This window comes from Cajanus cajan, chromosome 6 (assembly GCF_000230855.2).
Source record: "Cajanus cajan strain Asha chromosome 6, NIPB_CcT2T_4, whole genome shotgun sequence".
NCBI classification, from domain to species: domain Eukaryota; kingdom Viridiplantae; phylum Streptophyta; class Magnoliopsida; order Fabales; family Fabaceae; genus Cajanus; species Cajanus cajan.
Window position 1 is genome coordinate 2,973,531 of NC_138522.1, and position 20,901 is coordinate 2,994,431.

At 33.4% G+C, this 20,901-nt stretch overlaps 2 protein-coding genes across 2 annotated transcripts in view; both read right to left on the minus strand.

Moving 5' to 3' along the window:
- The window catches only part of LOC109808737 (DNA polymerase delta subunit 1), a 41,148-nt gene extending 27,940 nt beyond the window's left edge, over window positions 1-13,208 (minus strand). Inside the window, exons 1-2 of the mRNA XM_083076511.1 lie at window positions 12,911-13,208; window positions 12,671-12,781 (exon numbers count right to left, since the gene is read on the minus strand). Of these exons, the coding sequence (XP_082932637.1) occupies window positions 12,671-12,781; window positions 12,911-13,160 (361 nt within the window). The 5' untranslated portion in view covers window positions 13,161-13,208. The remainder of the gene's footprint in view (window positions 1-12,670; window positions 12,782-12,910) is intronic.
- Window positions 13,209-19,820: 6,612 nt separating this feature from the next.
- Window positions 19,821-20,901, minus strand: LOC109814839 (uncharacterized). Its single transcript, XM_020379351.3, has one exon. It carries the CDS (start codon window positions 20,506-20,508, stop codon window positions 20,119-20,121), a length of 390 nt encoding a protein of 129 aa, XP_020234940.1. The 5' UTR covers window positions 20,509-20,901; the 3' UTR covers window positions 19,821-20,118.

Genomic DNA, 20,901 nt, shown 5'->3' on the forward strand with positions numbered 1-20,901 from the left:
CGAAGTAAATGAAGCTTCCTTGGAAGATTTTTAAGCTCGTGAAATATTGTCAAAATTTAGCTAGGAGTCTCATGTAAAATGAGATAACACAATTATTGTAACTCATTTTGAGGTAGAATATAATAATAGCAAATTTGACTTGATATATAACTTGTCTTAGACATCATTTATTGAAGAGAGAATTCTCCCATGAATGATTAATAATCACATTCTTATCTTAAGATGATTGTTCCTTGTTTAAAAATGTGGTTCGTATTGTTGCATTGCTAATAAAATGACTTTATCCATTGAGGAGTTAATGCTCCCTTGGAATCAATGTCAACCGTTGTATGACCTAAGAGATTTTTGCCTCTAGCGTTGTGATGTGGGAAATTACTCTTCAAATTGAATACAAAATCAATTTTTTTTTCTTTTATACTCATAAGTTCAATTTTATATTCAGAAAATAATACATAAAAAAATAAAAGTGTTTCCTCGGCATCGTTATAGGACACGCTCTCGGGCCAAGACCATGGATGAGATAGAGGAATGCAACGAAGAATTGAGAAATGATGTTAATTAGTTGAAGGAACAAATGACCCAAATTCTAGAGATGTTGCAGTCTATGCAAGTGAAAAATGTAGAAGGGACCCCTCCAATAACCAGAGGAGAATCGTCACCTTCTCCTGCGTATCTACCTAACATTACCCCAATCCCATCACAATCATTAACTCTACATCTTAATAGAATCGGCCAACAAGTTGATCCTCCAGAGGTCCAATGCCATCATATGACCTTCCACCCAACTACACACCTCCAACAATCATGGACCCTCTGGATAAACACCAACTATTGGTGAATCAGCCGCCTACACAACCTGAGGGTTCACCCAGGAATGTCGCCTCTTATAAACATCAAGTTCCCTACCAACCCCAAAATACTGATTTTATCAACCAAGGGAATCCTCACCAAACTTCTGGGGGATATCAACCAACCTCTGGAATTGAGCACGTTCAGTCTAGTGAGAAGTTACAAATGTTAGAAGAGAGGCTAAAGGTTGTGGAAGGAGGTAGTTATGATATCGATGAAGCTGTCGATCTTTGTTTGGTTCCAGATATAGAGTTCCCCCAAAGTTTAAAGTGCCTAAATTTGATAAATACAAAGGAACGAGTTGTCCAAAGAACCATATGACCATATATTGTAGAAAAATGGCAGCATATGCTCACAATGATAAGTTGCTTATTTATTGTTTTCAAGATTCTTTAACTGGGGCAGCTTTGAATAGGTTTATGCATCTTGAACAGGCCTATATTCGCTCCTGAAAGGATTTAGCTGATGCTTTCCTTAAACAATATAAATATAATATTGACATGGTTCCAAATATGTTGTGTAGTTCAAATCTATCTTTTTTAGACATGATGTGTAGTTCAAATCTATCTGGAACCATGTCAATATTATATTTATATTGTTTAAGGAAAGCATCAGCTAAATCCTTCCAGGAGCAGATATAGGCCCGTTCAAGATGCATATACCAATCCAAAGCTACCGTAGTTAAAAAATCCTGAAAACAATGCATACGCAACTTATCATCGCTAGCATATGCTGTCATCTTTCTACAATACATGGTCATATGGTTCTTTGGACAACTCATTCCTTTGTCTTTATCAAATTCAAGCACTTTGAACTTTGGAGGGAACTCTATATCTGGAACTAAACAAGGATCGACAGCTTCACCGATATCATAACTACCTCTTTCCACAACCTTTAGCCTCTCTTCTAGCATTTGTAACTTCTCACTAGACTGGACGTGCTCAATTCCAGAGGTTGGTTGATATCCCCCAGAAGTTTGGTGAAGATTCCCTTAATTGATAAAATCAGTATTTTGGGATTGGCAGGGAACTTGATGTTTATAAGAGGCGACATTCATGGGTGAACACTCAGGTTGGGTAGGTTGCATTTGTGTAGGTGGTTGATTCACCAATAGTTGGTGTTTACCTAGAGGTTCCATGATTGTTGGAGGTGTGTAGTTGGGCGGAAGACCATATGATGGCCATTGGACCTCTGGAGGATCAACTTGTTGGCCAATTCTATTAAGATCTAGAGTTAATGGTTGTGATGGGATTGGGATAAAGCCAGGTGGTTATGCAGGAGAAGTTGACGATTCTCCTCTGATTATTGGAGGGGTCTCTTCTACATTTTTCACTTGCATAGACTGCAACATCTCTAGAATTTGGGACATTTGTTCCTTCAACTGATTAACATCATTCCTCAATTCTTCGTTGCGTTCCTCTATGTCATCCATGATCTTGGCCCGAGAGCGTGTCCTATAACGATGTTGAGGAAACACTTTTGTTTTTTGATGTATTATTTTCTGAATATAAAATTGAACTTATGAGTATAAAAGAAAAAAAAATTGATTTTGTATTCAATTTGAAAAGTAATTCCCCACATCTCAACGTTAGAGGCAAAAATCTCTTAGGTCGTACAATGGTTGACACTGATTCCAAGGGAGCATTAACTCCTCAATGGATAAGGTCATTTTACTAGCAATGGAACAGTACGACCCACATTTTCAAACAAGGATCAATTATCTCAAGATAAAAATGTGATTAACAATCATTCAAGGGAGAATTCTCTCTTCAATAAATGATATCTAAGACAAGTTATATATCAAGTCAAATGTGCTATTATTATATTCCGCCTCAAAATTAGTTACAATAATTGTGTTATCTCATTTTACACGAGACTCTTAGCTAAATTTTGACAATATTTCATGAGCTTAAAGATCTTCCAAGGAAGCTTCATTTCAGGATTTGAGTTGATCTCTTCATTTACTTTGTGCACATGCGTCTTCAAGCTTTCTGTTTGTTTTTGGACAGCATTAGTCATATCTTCGCATGTCTTCATCCACTCTTTTACCTTTTCACGATGGTGTTCTGCAATTAAATGTAACTCCTTGACATCAAATTTTAGTTGGTCCTGCTCCAATGTTAAATCATCAATTCTTCTCAACCATTGTTCTTCATTTTGACTAGCTATCTTGAGTGAGTTAAAGTATTTTATAGCCACATTCCACCATTTCTCTACTTCTTGGTGTGCATTTGTTAGCTCCTCTTGCATGCGTTCTATTTTTTGTTCTTTCTCACGATCATTTAAATCTGAGCACTCTTTTTCTTCTTGGATTTTTGTCATCTCTTTTCTCATTGCTTCAATCTGTCTTTTCATATTTTTCAAAAGGATTTCTGTCTCTTTTTCTGTCATTCTCTTTACTTATTTCAGCTGAGTTGAACTTTCATAAGCATCGGCACATTCATTTTTTAAGTGTTCATATTCCATGTCCTTCTTTTGACATTGCCTCTTAAGAATCTCTATTTCAGTTTGAGCACGTTCTTCTTTTTCTTCCATCAATCTCATTTGAGCTTTCATGACTTCTAACGGAGAGGTTAAAGAAGCCAATGCTTGGTTGGTTTCATGAGATTGACTTTCTCCATGTTGGACTTCTTTAAGGATCAGGATGGAAATTCTTCTGGCCTTTCTCCATTCTTTATATTCCGAAGAGGCTACCACACGAGGTTTTTCGAGCTCTGCTTCCCCTTTCTTTTTAACCTTCCCCCAAGTAGCTCTAACTTCTACCTGTTGCCTCACATTATCTAAAGCATATTGAAAACTCAAACCTCCTAACTCTTTGCTCTAAGGCACAGCTTGAGTCCATTTGAGTTATTTAAGAGCGATTGTTGGGGTGTGTGTTACACATCCTCTCGACCCCATTAATGGAACATTCAAGAAACTCCCACAACTAAAGATTGTATTTCTGGGATGGTACCAAGGGCATACCCATGTAAAGTGCTCTACTTCGAATGTCAAGAGATCTCTTTTCCACTCTGCTGCTTCTAATTTCTTCACTGGAATACGATGGAAACTTCTTAGAGGATCTGGCATATATTCCATATGATTGGAAGCATATAAATGAGTCATGATCCAAACATATAGTAAATGATTACAACATCATAGAATTCCTCTTTTCTTTTGATGACATACTTCTAGAGAGAAGAGACTATCTACAGAATGGCTGGAATGGGATTCTTTTTTTGCGTTTCGTAAGCAAAGATCACATCCATAACTACTTGATCGATCAAGCCCATTGTGAATGGGAACAAAACTAACCCATAAATAAGTAGAGCTAGAGACTTGTTGAAATGTTTCTTTGTTGAATGTGATGCCAAAGGTAACATTGGCAAAACTTCTCTATAATGGATCATACATTAAGCACTATGATAGTGAGAGCTTTTGATGGGTCTCGTAGAGGAGTGATCGGCGAGATAAGTTTACCTATCCAAATTGGTCCTGTTACTTTTGAGGTAGTATTTCATGTGATGGACATTGCGCCAGCTTACAATTGCCTTTTGGAAAAACCATGGATTCATTATGCAAGGGTTGTACCCTCCACACTTTACCAAAAGCTGAAATTTATTGTGGATGACAAGTTGATCATTGTCATGGCCGAAGAAGACTTATTGGTTAGTAAACCTTCATCCACTCCTTATATTGAAGTTGCTGAAGAAGCTTTGGAGACATCATTTCAGGGGCTCGAAATTGCAAATGTAAGTTTTGGAAAGAACATCATGAAGCCACAACCATCTGGTGCCTCCATGATGGTAGCTAAAATCAAGTTAAGGAGTGGATATCAATATGGTTGTGGACTGGGAAGAGATGCACAAGGACTAAGTTAATTGCCAAATTCATAGATAATAAGGATCGATTTGGTTTGCGTTACAGACCCTCAAAGGTTGATAAAAGGTGAGTTGTGTATGAGAAAAGAGAAAGGAGGTTAGCCAGGCTGGAAAAGAAGGAGGCAAAAATTAATGGGGTCCCTATCTGTGATTTATAAGAGAGCTTTTGGAGTGCTAGGTTCGAGTTTCCAAACTCAATACCTGTTGTTAAGCAAGACTTTCGTGAGGACAAACATGTTAGTCTGGTTCACGCTTGTCCACTAAACATGGAGCTTAATAATTGAGAGATTGTCAAGTTGCCTACGGTTTTTAATTTAGATTTAAAGTAATTTTCTTGTAATGCTAATCTTATTGCTCTGCCCAAGGCTTTAAGATTTATTTCTTTAAATAAGAGCTAATGTATTTCCTTTTAATATTAAATAAAATGCATTCATTCTTCCTTCACCTCTTGCCTATTTCTTTCTCCTTAATCTCTTTATCAATCTTATCCTAACTTTAAATAATATAGATTTGAGAAAAATGTGCTTGAAAGTGACAGTGCTAGTGTTGCATCAAATAATTTTTATTGTCCCGTTAATCAAACTTGCGAGGAAATAGAGGATGATTTAGAGCCTTCCCCTGGGTTATTAAGATTAGTGGAACAAGAGGTCAAAGAGATCAAACAACATGAAGAGCTGACTGAGACAATTAATTTGGGTGACGAAGAGGAAAAGAAAGAAGTCAAGATTAGCACACTCATGAAAGAAACTAAACGTAATAAGTTGATAAGGCTTTTACATGATTATAAGGATGTCTTCGCTTGGTTGTATCAGGATATGTCAGGGCTTGATACTATCGTAGTGGAACATAAGCTACCGTTGAAGCCAGAATGTCCTCCCATCAAACAAAAGTTGAGACGAATGAAACCATAATTATCTTTGAAGATTAAAGAAGAGGTCAAAAAGCAATTTGACACAGGATTTCTAGCAATTGCCAAATATCCACAATGAGTTGCTAATATAGTACCAGTTCCTAAGAAAGATGGGAAAGTTCGGATGTGTGTGGATTATCGATATTTAATAGAGTCAGCCTAAATGATGATTTTCCACTACCTCATATTGATGTGTTAGTAGATAACACAGCGCAACATTCATTCTTATCTTTCATGGATGGCTACTCAGGATATAACTAAATCAAGATGGTTGAGGAGGACAAGGAGAAAACAACATTTATCACATCGTGGGGCACCTTTTGCTACAAGGTCATGCCATTTGGGCTAAAAAATGTTGGGGCAACATATCAGAGGGCAATGGAGACTTTGTTTCATGACATGGTACATAACGAGAGTGAGGTCTACGTGGATGACATGATTGCAAAATCAAGAAAAGAAGATCACGTGATCCATATGAAGAAATTGTTTGAGCGGCTAAGAAAGTTTAAGTTGAGGCTAAATCCATCGAAGTGTACTTTTGGTGTGAAATCTCGTAAATTGTTGGGATTTATAGTCAGTCAAAAAGGCATAAAAGTGGATCCCGACAAGGTTCGAGCAATTCTTGAGATGCCACCGCCCATCATAGAAAAAGAAGTTCGAGGTTTCCTGGGAAGATTGAATTATATTGCCCGATTGATATCTCAATTAACAACTACTTGTGAACCCATCTTCAAATTGTTACGTAAAAATCAACCAATGAAGTGGAATGATGATTGCCAAGAAGTCTTTGACAAAATAAAATAATATTTGCAAAGTCCACCAATTTTAGTGCCATCTATCCCTGGAAGGCCCCTCATTATGTATTTGACAATGCTCGACGGGTCTATGGGTTGTATATTAAGCCAACACAATGATTATGGAAGAAAAGAGCATGCTATCTATTATTTGAGTAAGAAGTTCATTGATTATGAGACCAGATACTCATTGTTTGAGCGAACTTGTTGTGCCTTGGCATGGGCAACCCACCCTTTAAGACAATATATGCTAAGTCACATAACATGGTTAGTGTCTAAAATGGACCCAATCAAGTACATCTTTGAAAGGCCTGCTCTCACAAGAGGGATTGCTCGATGGCAAGTTCTCTTATCAGAATATGACATTACTTATGTGACTCAAAAGGCAATTAAAGGTAGTGTTTTGGCAGATTATCTAGCACACCAACCTCTGGATGATTATCAATCGATACAGTGTGATATCCCCAGAAAAACAATATACTCCAATCACAGCTAGGTTACGCTTTTATTGCACCAACAATGTGGCAGAATATGAAGCATGCACTTTAGGAATACAAGCGACAATAGAAGCAAAAGTCAAAATACTTGAGGTATACGGTGATTCAGCCTTGGTCATTCATCAATTAAAAGGGGAGTGGGAAACTCGAGACACAAAAATAATCCCTTACCAAGCTTACATTAAGGAAATGATAAGATAATTTGAGAAAAATCACTTTTAATCACATCCCTCGAGAGGATAACCAATTGGCAAATGCATTAGCCACTTTGTCATCTATGTTCACATTGAGTAATGATGAAGATATGCCACTTATAAAAATTCAAGGTCGTGACCAACCTGCATATTGTCAATTAGTGGAAGAAGAGCCAGATGGAAATCCATGGTACTATGATATTAAGGAGTATATCAAAAGTAGAGAATATCCACCAAATGCTTCAGAGAATGACAAGAGAACTTTGAGAAGATTAGCCATGAATTTCTTTCTAAATGGGGAGGTGTTGTATAAGAGAAATCATGATATGATCTTGCTTAGATGTGTAGACGTTGCTGAAGCACAACAGATTGTTAAAAAAGTTCATGAAGGCCCTTTTGGCACCCATACCAATAGGCATGCCATGGCAAGAAAAATCTTAAGGGTTGGTTATTATTGGTTAACCATAGAGAAAGATTGCTTTAAATACGTGAAGAAATGTCATAAATGTCAGACATATGCTGATAACATCAATGCTCCACCAACTTCCCTTAATGTTTTGTCATCACCTTGGCCATTTTCTATGTGGAGAATGGATGTTATTGGTCCTATTGAGTCAAAAGCGTCAAATGGACATCGCTTCATTCTGGTTACTATTGACTATTTCACCAAATGGGTTGAAGCCGCTTCATATGCCCATGTGACTCGAAATGTGGTAGTAAAGTTCATCAAAAGGGAATTAATTTGTCATTATGGTGTGCCAAACAGAATCATTATTGACAATGGAACCAACTTGAACAACAAGATGATGACAGAGTTATGTGTTGACTTCAAAATTCAGCACCATAACTCTTTCTCATATCACTCAAAGATGAACGGGGCAGTTGAAGCAGCAAACAAGAACATCAAGAAGATCATTTAGAAAATGGTGGTGACATACAAAGATTGGCATGAGATGCTTCCATTTTCTTTACATGGATATCGAACCTCGACTGGGGCAACCCCATTTTCCTTAGTTTATGGAATGGACGCAATCCTTCCAATTGAGGTTGAAATTCCATCTTTAAGAGTATTAACAAAAGCCAAATTGGAAGAATCAGAATGGGTCCAAACCCATTTGGATCAATTAAATCTCATTGAGGAGAAAAGGTTGAATGCAATTTGTCATAGCCAATTATATCAAAAAAGATTGAAGAAGGCATTTGAAAAGAAAGTACACCCCAGGGAGTTTCGAGAAGGAGACTTAATGCTTAAGAAAATTCTACAAGTTCAGAAAGATCGTCTTGGTAAATGGGCACCAAATTATGAAGGACCTTATGTAGTTAAAAAGGTTTTCTCTAGGGGAGCCTTGATCCTCACAAATATGGATGGCAAAGATCTCCTACATCTTGTAAATTCTAATGCAATGAAAAAATATTATGCCTAAAAATAATAATAAAAAAATGCTCGCTAGATTGAAAACTTGAAAGACCGATCTAGGCAAAAGTTAGAGCGACTTGCTAGGTTGAAAACTCGAAAGAACAATCTAGGCAAAAATTATGGTAAAAAAAAGCTCGTTAAATTGAAAACCTAAAAAGACAATTTAAGCAAAATCAAAGCAACATGCTAGGTCAAAAACTCGAAAGAGCAATCTAGGAAAAAATAGGATTAAAAAAAAGCCATCGAAATGAGAGATAAGCATCATGCTAATTTTCAAGGTATCAATTGGGGCAAGACACAGTAGAGCAATAAAAAAAAAGCTAGAGCAAAAATACATTGAATTATCCTCTCAATCTTATTAGCAAGCAATCAAGGTTATTGAAATGTAGTACTAGCATTGATCATCTAGAAAGTGTCACTCACATAACAACTACCTCCTATTGCTATCGTTGTATATATTTTTCATTTTTGTCACACAATGACTTTCTTGAATAAGATTATCCTATTCCCTTATTGTCAATTCTCCTTACATTTTATGATAATATATTGAAAGGACATGCACGTTACATCTAAAAAAGAAAATCCAGGGTGTTACAAATTACTTTTATGAGTTTTTAAAGTCACAATATGCTTGATAATTTCTTGATAAATGTTACAAAGCGCAACCAACAAGATAACGTTATTTCAACTCATAAGTGCTTACAACAGCTTAAGGGTAACCCAAGGGAATAACCAACTGTCATTCAAATCAAAGAGTGTTCAAAGGCCTCACTCATCCATGATCCTTGGTCGTGTGTCACGATAAGGAATTTATAACCTTAAAGAAAAGCAAAAGCAAAAAGAAAAGGAAAAAGAAACAAAAGTTTAAGTCTTAAAAGTTGTATCTCATAACATTTTACATCACATCACCATTGCATCACATTTCATTTGCATCTCTTGCTTCCTAAAACTTATTATTTGGTTTTCTTAGGTCTTTAAAACCAATATCATAGAGTCTTTAGGCTAAGTACTTGCTTAGCACATGACTCTTTGTTTAAGTCTAGTACTTACTTGGCACAAGTTACAATTTCTTTTCTATAAGCCCAGTATCTACCTGGCGCGACCCATCAACCAATTCAATACAAGCATTTGGTCGATCCAATATAAGCATTAGATCAATCTTGCACCAATATTCAGTCGATCTAGCATAAACGTTCAATCAATCCAGCACTAGCATTTGATTGAACTAGCACTAGGCATGGCAACGGGGCGGGGCGGGGGCGGGTTTTACGTTCCCCGCCCCCGCCCCCGATACCCGCCGGGGATAAAATCTAGGTCCCCATCCCCACCCCCGGCGGGGTTCGGGTTTCCCCGCCCCGCCCCCCGCCCCCCGCTTTTATTTTTTTTTCTTCTTTTTTTCTTTTAAATAAATATGAACAATTTAAAAAAAATAAAAGAAAAATAAAATAATATAAATTTTTACATATAAATATTTATAATTTTGGTTTATATATATATAAATAATTTTTTAATTATATTATTAAGCGGGGCGGGGGGCAGGGGCGGGTATGGGGACGGGGGCAGGGTGGGTATTAACATCCCCGCCCCCGCCCCCGCCCCCGATTTTATCAATCGGGGAAAACCCGAACCCGAACCCGATAAACACGGGTTTTCCCCATCCAAATCGGGGCGGGTTCGGGCGGGTACCCACGGGGGCGGGTTAGATTGCCATGCCTAACTAGCACCATCATCTAGTCATTTCAGCAACATCTAGTCGATCTAACATCAGCATTTGGTCAAACCGACATCAACATTCAATTGAACAATCACTAGCATGCAATCTATTTGACACTAGTATTTAGCTAATCCGGCACTAGCGTTCAATCATTCCAACACTAGCATTTTGACCAATCCAACACTAGCACTTGGTTAATCCAGTACTAGCACTCAGCGCCAACATTTAATCGACCCAACATAAGCATTCGATCGATCCAGCACAAGCATTCGATTGATCTAGTATCAATATTTAGTTGCCCAAGTTCAATCATCAGAACACCAGTATTTGATCGATCTGACAAAAGCATTCGGTCAACCCAGCAAAAGCATTTAGTCGATCTAATACAAGTATCAATTTGATCCAACAATAGCGTTCAATATAAGAGTCATATAACATATTTTCTCAAATAAAATTTATTCACTTCTTTACTCATTTTTATTACAATGATCTAAAAATATTATCATTCAGATTATTTAATAAAAATAAGTAAAGAAGGGCAATTATGAATAAGAAATTTTAAATAAGAAAGGTTTAATTTTTAAATAAAAATAGAATTTAAATTTATGAAAGGAAGGGTAAAAACTTGGTCTTCAAGTAAGGAAGCAGTTACAACTAACAAATAAAGCATAAATAAATAAATAAAAAACTAACAAATAAAGCATAAATAAATAAATAAAAAACTAACAAATAAAGCATAAATAAATAAATAAAAAATAAAAGAAGATAAGAGGGAAGGTGGTTACTAGCTGAAAATTAGAGATAGTTAGCAAAAATGAAGGAAGTGAAGATAGTGGAGAGAGATGGTTTAAAAAAACACTCTTATAAAATAGCATATACGGATATTAGAGGGAACGAAGAGAGGAGAAATACTGACAAAAAAGAAAGCAAAGACAAAGAGAGAAAAAGATATCGACAATAAAGTTAGAGATTAAGAGAAAGGTTTCGCGTGATAGCAAGTTCAACAATTTATTCACCTCACATTTAGTATCATATTCTTTACTTAACTCATTTTTTTTCTTTTCATTAAAATTTATTTTAATATGTAATAGCTAATAAGAGCATCTGTAATGGGGTTGCTTATAAGCAACCCCATTGAAGATGCTCTAACATCAATTGAATAACATTTTTATCCTTGACGTTATTTAATTGTAAGATAATAACTAGTCATTAGCTAATTTGAATCCTTATACAAAATTTATTTCTTTAAATAAAATATATTGATATAAATAAATTTTTTTTACATATAAGTTGTTTTATTGGTTAATGATATTAATTGAATGACACTTCTATCTTTAATATCATGAAATCATAGAAGCTTATAAAATAACAATTATCATTTTATAAAAATAAAAAGCAATTATTCATAACATTAATGGAAAAAAAAATTTCATAAGAATTTATTGATTAGTCATTTACTAACTTGAATCTTTATATAAAATCTTTTTTCTTTAGATAAAATAAAAATAAAAACAATCTTCTTGCACATATAAGTTACTTTTAATGGTTAATGATATTAATTGAGTAATACTTCTACTTTTAATATCATGTAAATTATAAAAATTTATAGAATAGTCATTTGCTATCATAAGCTTTTATATATAAGATAAAATAAAAATTATCATTTTATGAAAATAAAAATATTTATTAATAACATTAAGTGAGTAACAATTATATCTTTAATGTTATTCAAATGACAGGATTTAATGCTAGTCATTTATTAGCTTAAATTCTTGTATTAAAATATTTTTTTTCTTTTGGTAAAATAAAGTATTTCAAGAAATTAATAACGCTAATTCTATCTTTAACGTTATTTTGATAGTTTAGCGATTATTTATTTATTAGCTTAAATTATTATGTAAGTTTTAATAAAATACAAAAAAAAAATTCCCTTCATCTATAAAGGTTATATAAAAAAGAATAACAAAATATATTTTTAGGGATAAATTAAATATTTATAAAGTTATAAAATTTTATGTAATTAATTAAAGGTACTGTATATTTACAGACATCGTAGGGTACTAATTCCTTACTTATACGTGATTAACTTTTCAACCTAATTTTAGTTTTAAAAACTATTTTTTAAAGAATTTTCTAATATTTTTTCCTTAAAATAAAATATTGGTCACCCGTTCCGGTTGCCGCAGTACCCCAATCACTCAAACTTTTCTCCGATTTATAGGCAATATGCCTTATTTCTTTTTATCCAGCCGCCCTAACAAACTAACTGAATCTAACAATTATCTAACTAAGGCTCTAAACTATCTGTACCTATCACCTTCTTCCCTAGAACCTCATGTAACACTAAAAAGCGACAACCCAGCAATGCTTATTATCTCCAATTGTATAAGCAACCAAATTTTGCAGCATGAAAGAAGACAGAAACAGGAGCAAACCTTCCTTAGTAACTCCAAATATTCTGATAACGGCAGCAGGTCCAGACGAGTTCGGCAGCAACTCCTTGTGACTCTCTCCGATCACGTAATCAATCTCCAGCTGCGGGAAAACTAAAGGCCACAAAGAGGAGCAGAAAACACGAAAAACACAAACCAATCAAATTCCACTAATAAGAAGGCGAAAACAAAACCCTAGCACCAGAGGAAAGGCGAAACAATTAACGGAAAATATGAACTCACCGACGCTGCGAGATTGGGCGACGTAGTCGGCGTCGAGAGGAGGACGCGTCCACTTGGAGAGGCGCGTGGCGAGGGCCTGGCGCTGCTCGATGTCGCGGAGAATGAGGGACTCTTCGTCGGCGGAAAGGAGGGTTTCGTCCAGGAACACGTCTTCGTCCATGAACTCTTCTTCCTGAGTCATCGAGGGAAGCTTCGCCGGTGGGCGTTGCGACGGCGGCGGCGCGCGCTTCCGGGAGCCGTTTTTGTTCATCGGAATTGGGAGAGGGAGAGAGTGGAGAGCGTGGAGTGACGAGAGAGTAATGAAATGACTGATGAGTTCCCTCCACTTCTTTTAGGGGAGTTGTTGCGCAGTGAGATTTTCCCGCTTACGAAGTACGTGTCCATAGATTTAAAAATCGAACCGGTTATCAAACCGGCTAAAGTACTGAATCAATAAGTTAAATCGCATTATTCAATTTTATTATTATTTTTTTAAATATTTATATTAAATATATTTTATACTTATAAATTTTAATAAATTCATATGTTATTTTAAATTTTAATTTTTCTATCTTATTTAAAATTATTTTTATTTTTATTTTGTAAAAATATATATTAAAAAATTACATGTTAAATTGTATATTAATACAAATTAAAAATATAAATAATATGTACATATATAATATGCTTGTAATTGATATCACAAAATAATATATATAATATTTATATAGATATTATATTATTAAATATATAATTTAAAATTAATAATATATTATAAAAGTTATTTAAGTTGTATATATTACAAACAAATAAATTAGAAAAGTAATTATTGCTATATTTAATAAGACTTTTTGCTCTTCCATTAAGAAATTCAATTTTTATTATTATTCTTTTAGGTTTATGGTCCCTTAAAAAAAATAATATATATATATATATATATATATATATATATATATATATATATATTAAGTGTGGTTGAATCGGTTTGACTTACCGGTTTACCGGTTGAACCGAAAAATTGACCGGTCCAATCCGGTTTGAAACGAGTCGACTGCATAATCAATCTAACTTAAGATTCGGATCGGCTGGACCACCGGTACCCAGTTCAATCAGTCCGACTTGCCGGTTCGATCCGGTTTTTAAAACACTGCATGTGACTCTCACTTGATTAAATTTTTGGAACCAAAAAATCGGAATCATCAAATAGTATCAGATAATTCCTTCACTACAGATTCCTTGTTCTCTTCCATTATCCACACATGTCTACACTGATCTCGCAATTAAATTCAAATTTGCAAGGTCCCGTTTGTTTTTAACCTAATTTTGATAAAAATAATGTTTTCATTCGTGTTAAATTCGGGTTTTTTATACATTTAAAAAAGCTAGTAACGTTAACAAAAAAAAAAATGTTAGATTAGCGTGCTACCAGTCGATCAAGTAAATTACTAATTATTTTTTTTTTTGGTTCGTCCCTGGAGTATCCACCGCCGACAGCAGTAACTAATATCCTCGCTACGTTGGAGGCACCTTAAAGGGTGGGATAGCTGACCCCAAGATTTAACGCGGAAGTAAATTACTAATTTAAGTTTAATAAATAGGTAAAACTCTTTTTTATTGGATTAATTTTTTAAGAATATAGTAATATATCTTATTGCAATTCTATGTGGAAATCAAAATTATTAATTAAATTAAGCTTATAATTAAAATACAGGTATATATATTGTATTTGTCAAATATAACCATAAATTCATATCGTGTAGTGTTTTGTGGCCTTTCTTAGGAAACTAGGTTCATATGGATCAATAATATGTCACACATATTTTAATACATTGTTTTTATATATAAAAGAAAGAATGTTTATATTAACAAATTTCTCTTTAAAATTTAAGATATTATTGTTAAATTATTTTTAAATTAAAGATATAGTTTTTAAATTAGAAAGTTTATAATTTTACATTAATTATTTGATATTAATTCCCATGTATTTTATATTAACTACGTTTTATTACTATTTATTTCTCTTTTTTTTTTTTAATATAAGAGAGGAATGAATTCCAGATAAAATAGTTATATTTTATCAATAAAAGTAAATGGTAGATTTTTTAATATAAAAATACAATAACCAATATCATAAGAGTGAGTTAAATAAGCCATATAGTCAACAACTATATTAACCTCTCTAAATACATTTGGAAATATAACTTCTCAACCTAATCTCTTATAAATTGGATTAATAACTAAATAGAATGAGATATTCCCACTTTTTTATTGTCGAAATGAATCATCTTAAAATTATTCAATTACAAGTTTTCACACACCTTTATAACATGCCAAAAAGAGGGTAAAAGCAATTCCTCATATCTCAACCATAACAACATTAGTTGACCTTAAGGGGTTTGAATCTTGTCTTGTATATGTAGCAGCGTTAAATCTTGGGGCCAGCTATCCCATCCTTTGAGGTGCCTCAAACGTAGCGAGGAGATTAATCACTGTTATCGGCGGTGAATACTCCAAAGACGAACCAAAAAAAAAATAAAACATTAGTTTACCCAAGTTTTTCAAAAGAAAAATGTCGCATCGTTCGAAAGTAGACTCTGAAACTTGTTATAAATTATTAAAAATCTTATTTAAATAATAAAATATTAAATTAAATAATTATTTTATAATAAAATTATTTAAAAATATTAATATTTTAATAATTCAGACGTTGATTCAGAATTTATTTCAGCTTATATAGCAATGCTCTTTTAAAAAATCCACCGCATCAATTATCATTAACAATTTGTAATATAGCAACACAAGAGGCTGGTAACATATCCATCCAAATTAGCTTTGAATCAACTACCTTGAGAGAGAGACCAAATCATGATTTTTATACACTAGTGGAAAACGAGGCTTTCACGTCACATCTTTCTCATTGAACTTAACAAAAACTGACATAAAAAAGATGTGGTGGCATTTTTGTAATTTTTGTGAATTTTTTTACGTCGGACCTGGTAGGATCCGACGTAAAATGTATAATCTACGTCAGACACAACAAACAACCGACGTAAATTTTACATTTTACGTCGGACCCTACCAGGTCCGACGTAAAAAGTAGCGAAAGCGAATAAAAAGAGTGCATGGGAGGCACACGCACACACACACTCACTCGAATATCATCACTTTTCTAGATTCTTCAATGTATAAACCCTCTCTCTCTCCTTTGTTGCTAAATCGTTTTTTTAATCTTCTGTAGAGTGGGATGAACTCTTCGTTTCTCATTCACACATTGTTGCAACTCAGGTATGAATCGCTAACACCTTTTTGCTTCGCGTTGCTATTATGGCTATTTGTTCTATTCGGTCTTTATGTTGTTCTATTTGTTTGGGTTGTTGGCTTTTTCTGCTGGGTTGTTCTATCAAACGGCTCGTTCTCCAAGCAGAACGAGCCGTTCTCCAATCAGAACGGTTCGTTCTGTTTTACTCGTTATATTTTTTTTTTTTACAACTTTTTTTCGTCAGATCTTGTCAATATCCGACGTAAATTTACGTTGAATTTCACAACTGACGTAAATTTATGTCTCCCACTTTAACGTCAAACTTTTTTCTAACGTAAAAAACTTAAAATAACTGAATAAATTATCTTTTTTGAACTAGTGATACTTATTAACAATTAAAAATGCATTTGTCACTATGTATCGTAGTGTGTGAGGCTTGAAAAGTCATTGTTTCCACTTCAACATGATTAAATTCAGTAAAATGAAGAAAAAAAAACATTATTTCTTGCTTTTCATATACTCACAAGAACAACTGAAAAAAAAAATTAATAAACAGTCCAACAAACACCCTTAACCTACTATTTATTATTAATTAAAAATTTAAGGATTTCTTTAAGTAATAACTAAATTAATATATATATATATATATATATATATATATGATTATCTATTTTAGTGTACACATTATTTTTTGACAATTTTAATCTTTTTATAAAATCGCATGAATCACATGATAATAATTATAAAAAAAAACTTTTTTATAAAAAAATTATCTTTGAAATTGATTTGTACCGGTACATTATCCTTATTAACACATAATTCAAAGAACGACATCACAAAAGTATGAAGTATGAAGTGTCTTATTTTTTATTTGTATACATAATTTAAATATAAATATTTGTTTATAAAAAAAATATCAATATGAATTTATTTTGTAATAAAAATTAAAAATCTCTATGTATAAATAGAAGTGTTTGTACTAACAAATTTTTTCCCCGTGATTAAAAAATGAAGATATAATAAACAAACTATTTCCAAATTGAGGATGTAATTCTCTAATAACAAAGTTTATAATTCTGTATTAATTATCTGATATTAATTCACTTGTAACTTATATTATTATTTACGCTTTATTATTATTTATTACTTTAAGTAACGTTAATTAAAAAATTCAGAAATATTAAATAATAATTAATTTAAGGAATATGTATGATTTAAATATGAATATTTGTTTATAAAAATATGAATATGAACATATCTGTAATAAAAATTAAAATTGATTAATAATAAAACTGTTGTAATCAATATAGAGATGATTTTCTTCTTTATGAAAAGGTGACAAAGTCTTAATATTTATCCTTTTTTATATTTTAATTTAAATTATTTTTGTTAAGACTTATTATTTTTTATATTTAATGTCTAATTTAGATTTTTCTTCTTACATGCATATATATAACAACGATAAGGTTCATGCGTATGTTAAAAAGTTTTTCTTTTTTTAATAGACAACTTTGATAAAATATTTGAATAAGGTTCTGTATACGTCGTGAAGTTACATTAACAAATACAAAATTTGTGCCTACAACAGATAAATCTTTGTTTAAAATTTCTGTATTTCCTTTAAGCCGTTTTTTCTTTTCGTGATTCAGGATCAAGGGCACAAATTTAAACATACACATCACACATGCGTGTCTCTATTTAATTATGATCTCATCATCAAGAAATAAAGTTTGTTTTGATGCAGCATAAAAGAGTTCTTAAATGTTAATTTGATGAAAATAAAGAGTATTTTTAATAAAAAAAATTCATTTTTTCTTAGACTTATATCCAAAGTTTTCATCAAAACATGTCGATAGTCACGAAGGTAACACCAAATCCATCTGCTTTGCACATATGTTAAGGGGTTTGTACGTAAAATATTGTCCATAAACCTGCGTGCATCCATGCATGTTCATGTTAATTTCTCAATAAACAATTTAAACAAGTTCAGGCACACGTTGAAATATATATATATATATATATATATATATATATATATATATATATATATATATATATATATATATATATATATATATGAGAAAGATTATAATAATATCAGTGTAATTTTTACTAAGTATTACATCACTCAATAATTTTATATTAAATGTAAATTTTGTAAATTCAACCGTTAGATTGAAAGTTTATATCACTTTATATGTGTATATCAAATTTTGTTAAAATTGAGCAACAACTTAAAAGTAATCAAAGTATTCATATTTTAGTATATTTTGAAATAAATATATTATGTCAATTTTGTTTTATAAAAATGAAGTATCAAATCATCTTGGATTAATATAAAATTTTGTATATATGATCTAAGAGTAAAGAACTTTAAATCTAACGGTTAGATTTACAAAATTCACATTTAATATAAAGTTATTGAGTGGTGTAATACTTAGTAAAAGTTACACCGGTATTATTATAATCATTATATATATATATATGAGTTAATTACCTATACACTGTCAGTGTAAAAATTTTTTACATCGGCAACCAATCATGTACCTTAATTGTGTCATGTCACTATGTACCTTAATTGTGTCATGTCACGACATGACACAATTAAGGTACATGATTGGTTACCGGTGTAAAAAAAGTTTACGACACCGACCGTATATAGGTAATTATTAACTCTATATATATACATAGGCATGAAAATGTCCAAGTGTGAAAGGAATTAATAAGTATCTCAGCTTAGTTTGTTGGCAAATCTTAAAAGGAAATGAAAAAAAATACTACAAAATCCAAGGCCAATGAACACTAGTGCAAAAGAGGCTTTTTACGTCTGTAGACTACAATATATCCGACGTAAAAACGACGCGGTGGCATTTTTGAAAATAACGCAAATTTTTTTACGTCGGACAACAAAGGGACCGACGTAAATTCAACAATCTACGTCGGACCTCAGCTACAACCGACGTAGATTGTTGAATTTACGTCGGTCCCTTTGTTGTCCGACGTATATTCAAGTTGAATTTTTGAATTTAAGTTGCGTAGCGCCTCTCCTTCTTCACCAGATTTCCTTCCCGCTCTCCCTGCTTCGTAGCCAACACGTAACGCCTCTCCATTCTTCACCAGATTTCGTTCAGATTTCGCAGCCAACACGTAACGCCATTGTTTGGGAGCATTCAGATTTTGTTTCCATTCTTCGCTCCTTTCCTACGTTCGAAGGTTCCTTTCTTATCTTCTTCCCTCTTTTCTTTATTTCGTTCGAAGGTATCGTAATGTTTATCTTTGGCTGCAGACAGGAGCAGAGAGAACGGCCCGTTCTGCAAGAAGAACGGCTGTTTTGCAAGGAGAACGGGCCGTTCCCCTTGCAGAACGGGCCGTTCCCCTTGCAGAACGGGCCGTTCCCCTTGCAGAACGGGCCGTTTCAGCGTAATTTTTTTTGGGTTTTTGTAACTTTTTTACGTCGGTGTTCGCTAATCTCTGACGTAAATTTACGTCACTCTAACACGCTGACGTAAATTTACGTCTCTGGCTTTAACGTCGGAGGTTTTTCGGACGTAAAAACCTTAAAATAACTGACGTAAAAAGCCTCTTTTGCACTAGTGAAAATTTGAATAATCAAATTTCATCTGTGCTAACAAAAGAGATCTTAAAAACTAATTATAAAAGGTGGAAATTAAATTAAGAGAGACAGAAAGAAAGAGAAGTTTAAATTGAGTGAAAATATAATGACGTGGATCATAATATTTTCATTGTTGTTGAATACATAATGAGAGTATATCCATGAAGATTGGTAAGAACTAGGGATATATTCGATGCAAAGGGTCGTCGATCATCAAGTAGATGAAGCATATATATATATATATATATATAACAATATGATATGGAGAAAGTGGAGGATTGCAAGAGTTATATATAATGGTGCAAATTGGAAACAATAAACCCACCAAATTAAAGCCATAGTGAAATTCCAATTTGATCAGGAAGCCATTGATTTTGCCAATGGCATTTGACTCTCATGTGAAGCAACAGAGAATGTCCTATTGATACCATTATTTTCTTTAACACTTGCATCACCAGGTGCATTTGCACGGCCACCATCTCCTAACCTCTCTCTTCCAACACCACCAACATTGATTCTACACCCACAAATCCGTGAGAAGATTCGGTATAAGAATGTGAGAAGCCAAAAAGCCCACGGAAGACACACCAACATGATCCCAATACGAGGTGTCCATGGTGGAACTTGTGACACGGGAAGGACCGTGTATGCTACAAGGCACCCTCCCCCAGCAAGAACACAAATGAACAAAATACATGCAATGATCCATATGAAGGTGCGTTCGGCACTAGGATCAGCTTCAGGCATTGGTGTCTTCTGTGTCGAATATGATCAAATATGTCTCGATATTTTTTCTTTATCCTCCTCCATTTTAATGATGTTCGATGGGTTTATTTTTTTTGGAAGAAGATGATAAAGGGTGGGGAGGTTTCATCTGGAGATGGGTAATTTTCCAGTTTGATTAATTTCTTCTTTTTGATTTATGTGTTATGAAAAGGGATCAAAATTGGGGTTTTGATCCTATGGTAGATATGTTCAAACGTTGTTCACCTAAAAGGTGGTGGTTAATGAAGAAACAAATTAACACGCCCACAAAGAGAGAAAGAGGGAAGGGGGTTCCATTTATGGTGGGTTATGTTATGCGTGTTTGGGATTTGAGTTGGTTTGAATTCGATGCATGCGAGGGATTTTGTTGTGAAC

Coding starts and splice junctions, on each gene's coding strand:
- LOC109814839 (XM_020379351.3), bottom strand. CDS start 20,508: ATGCCTGAAGCTGATCCTAGTGCCGAACGCACCTTCATATGGATCATT.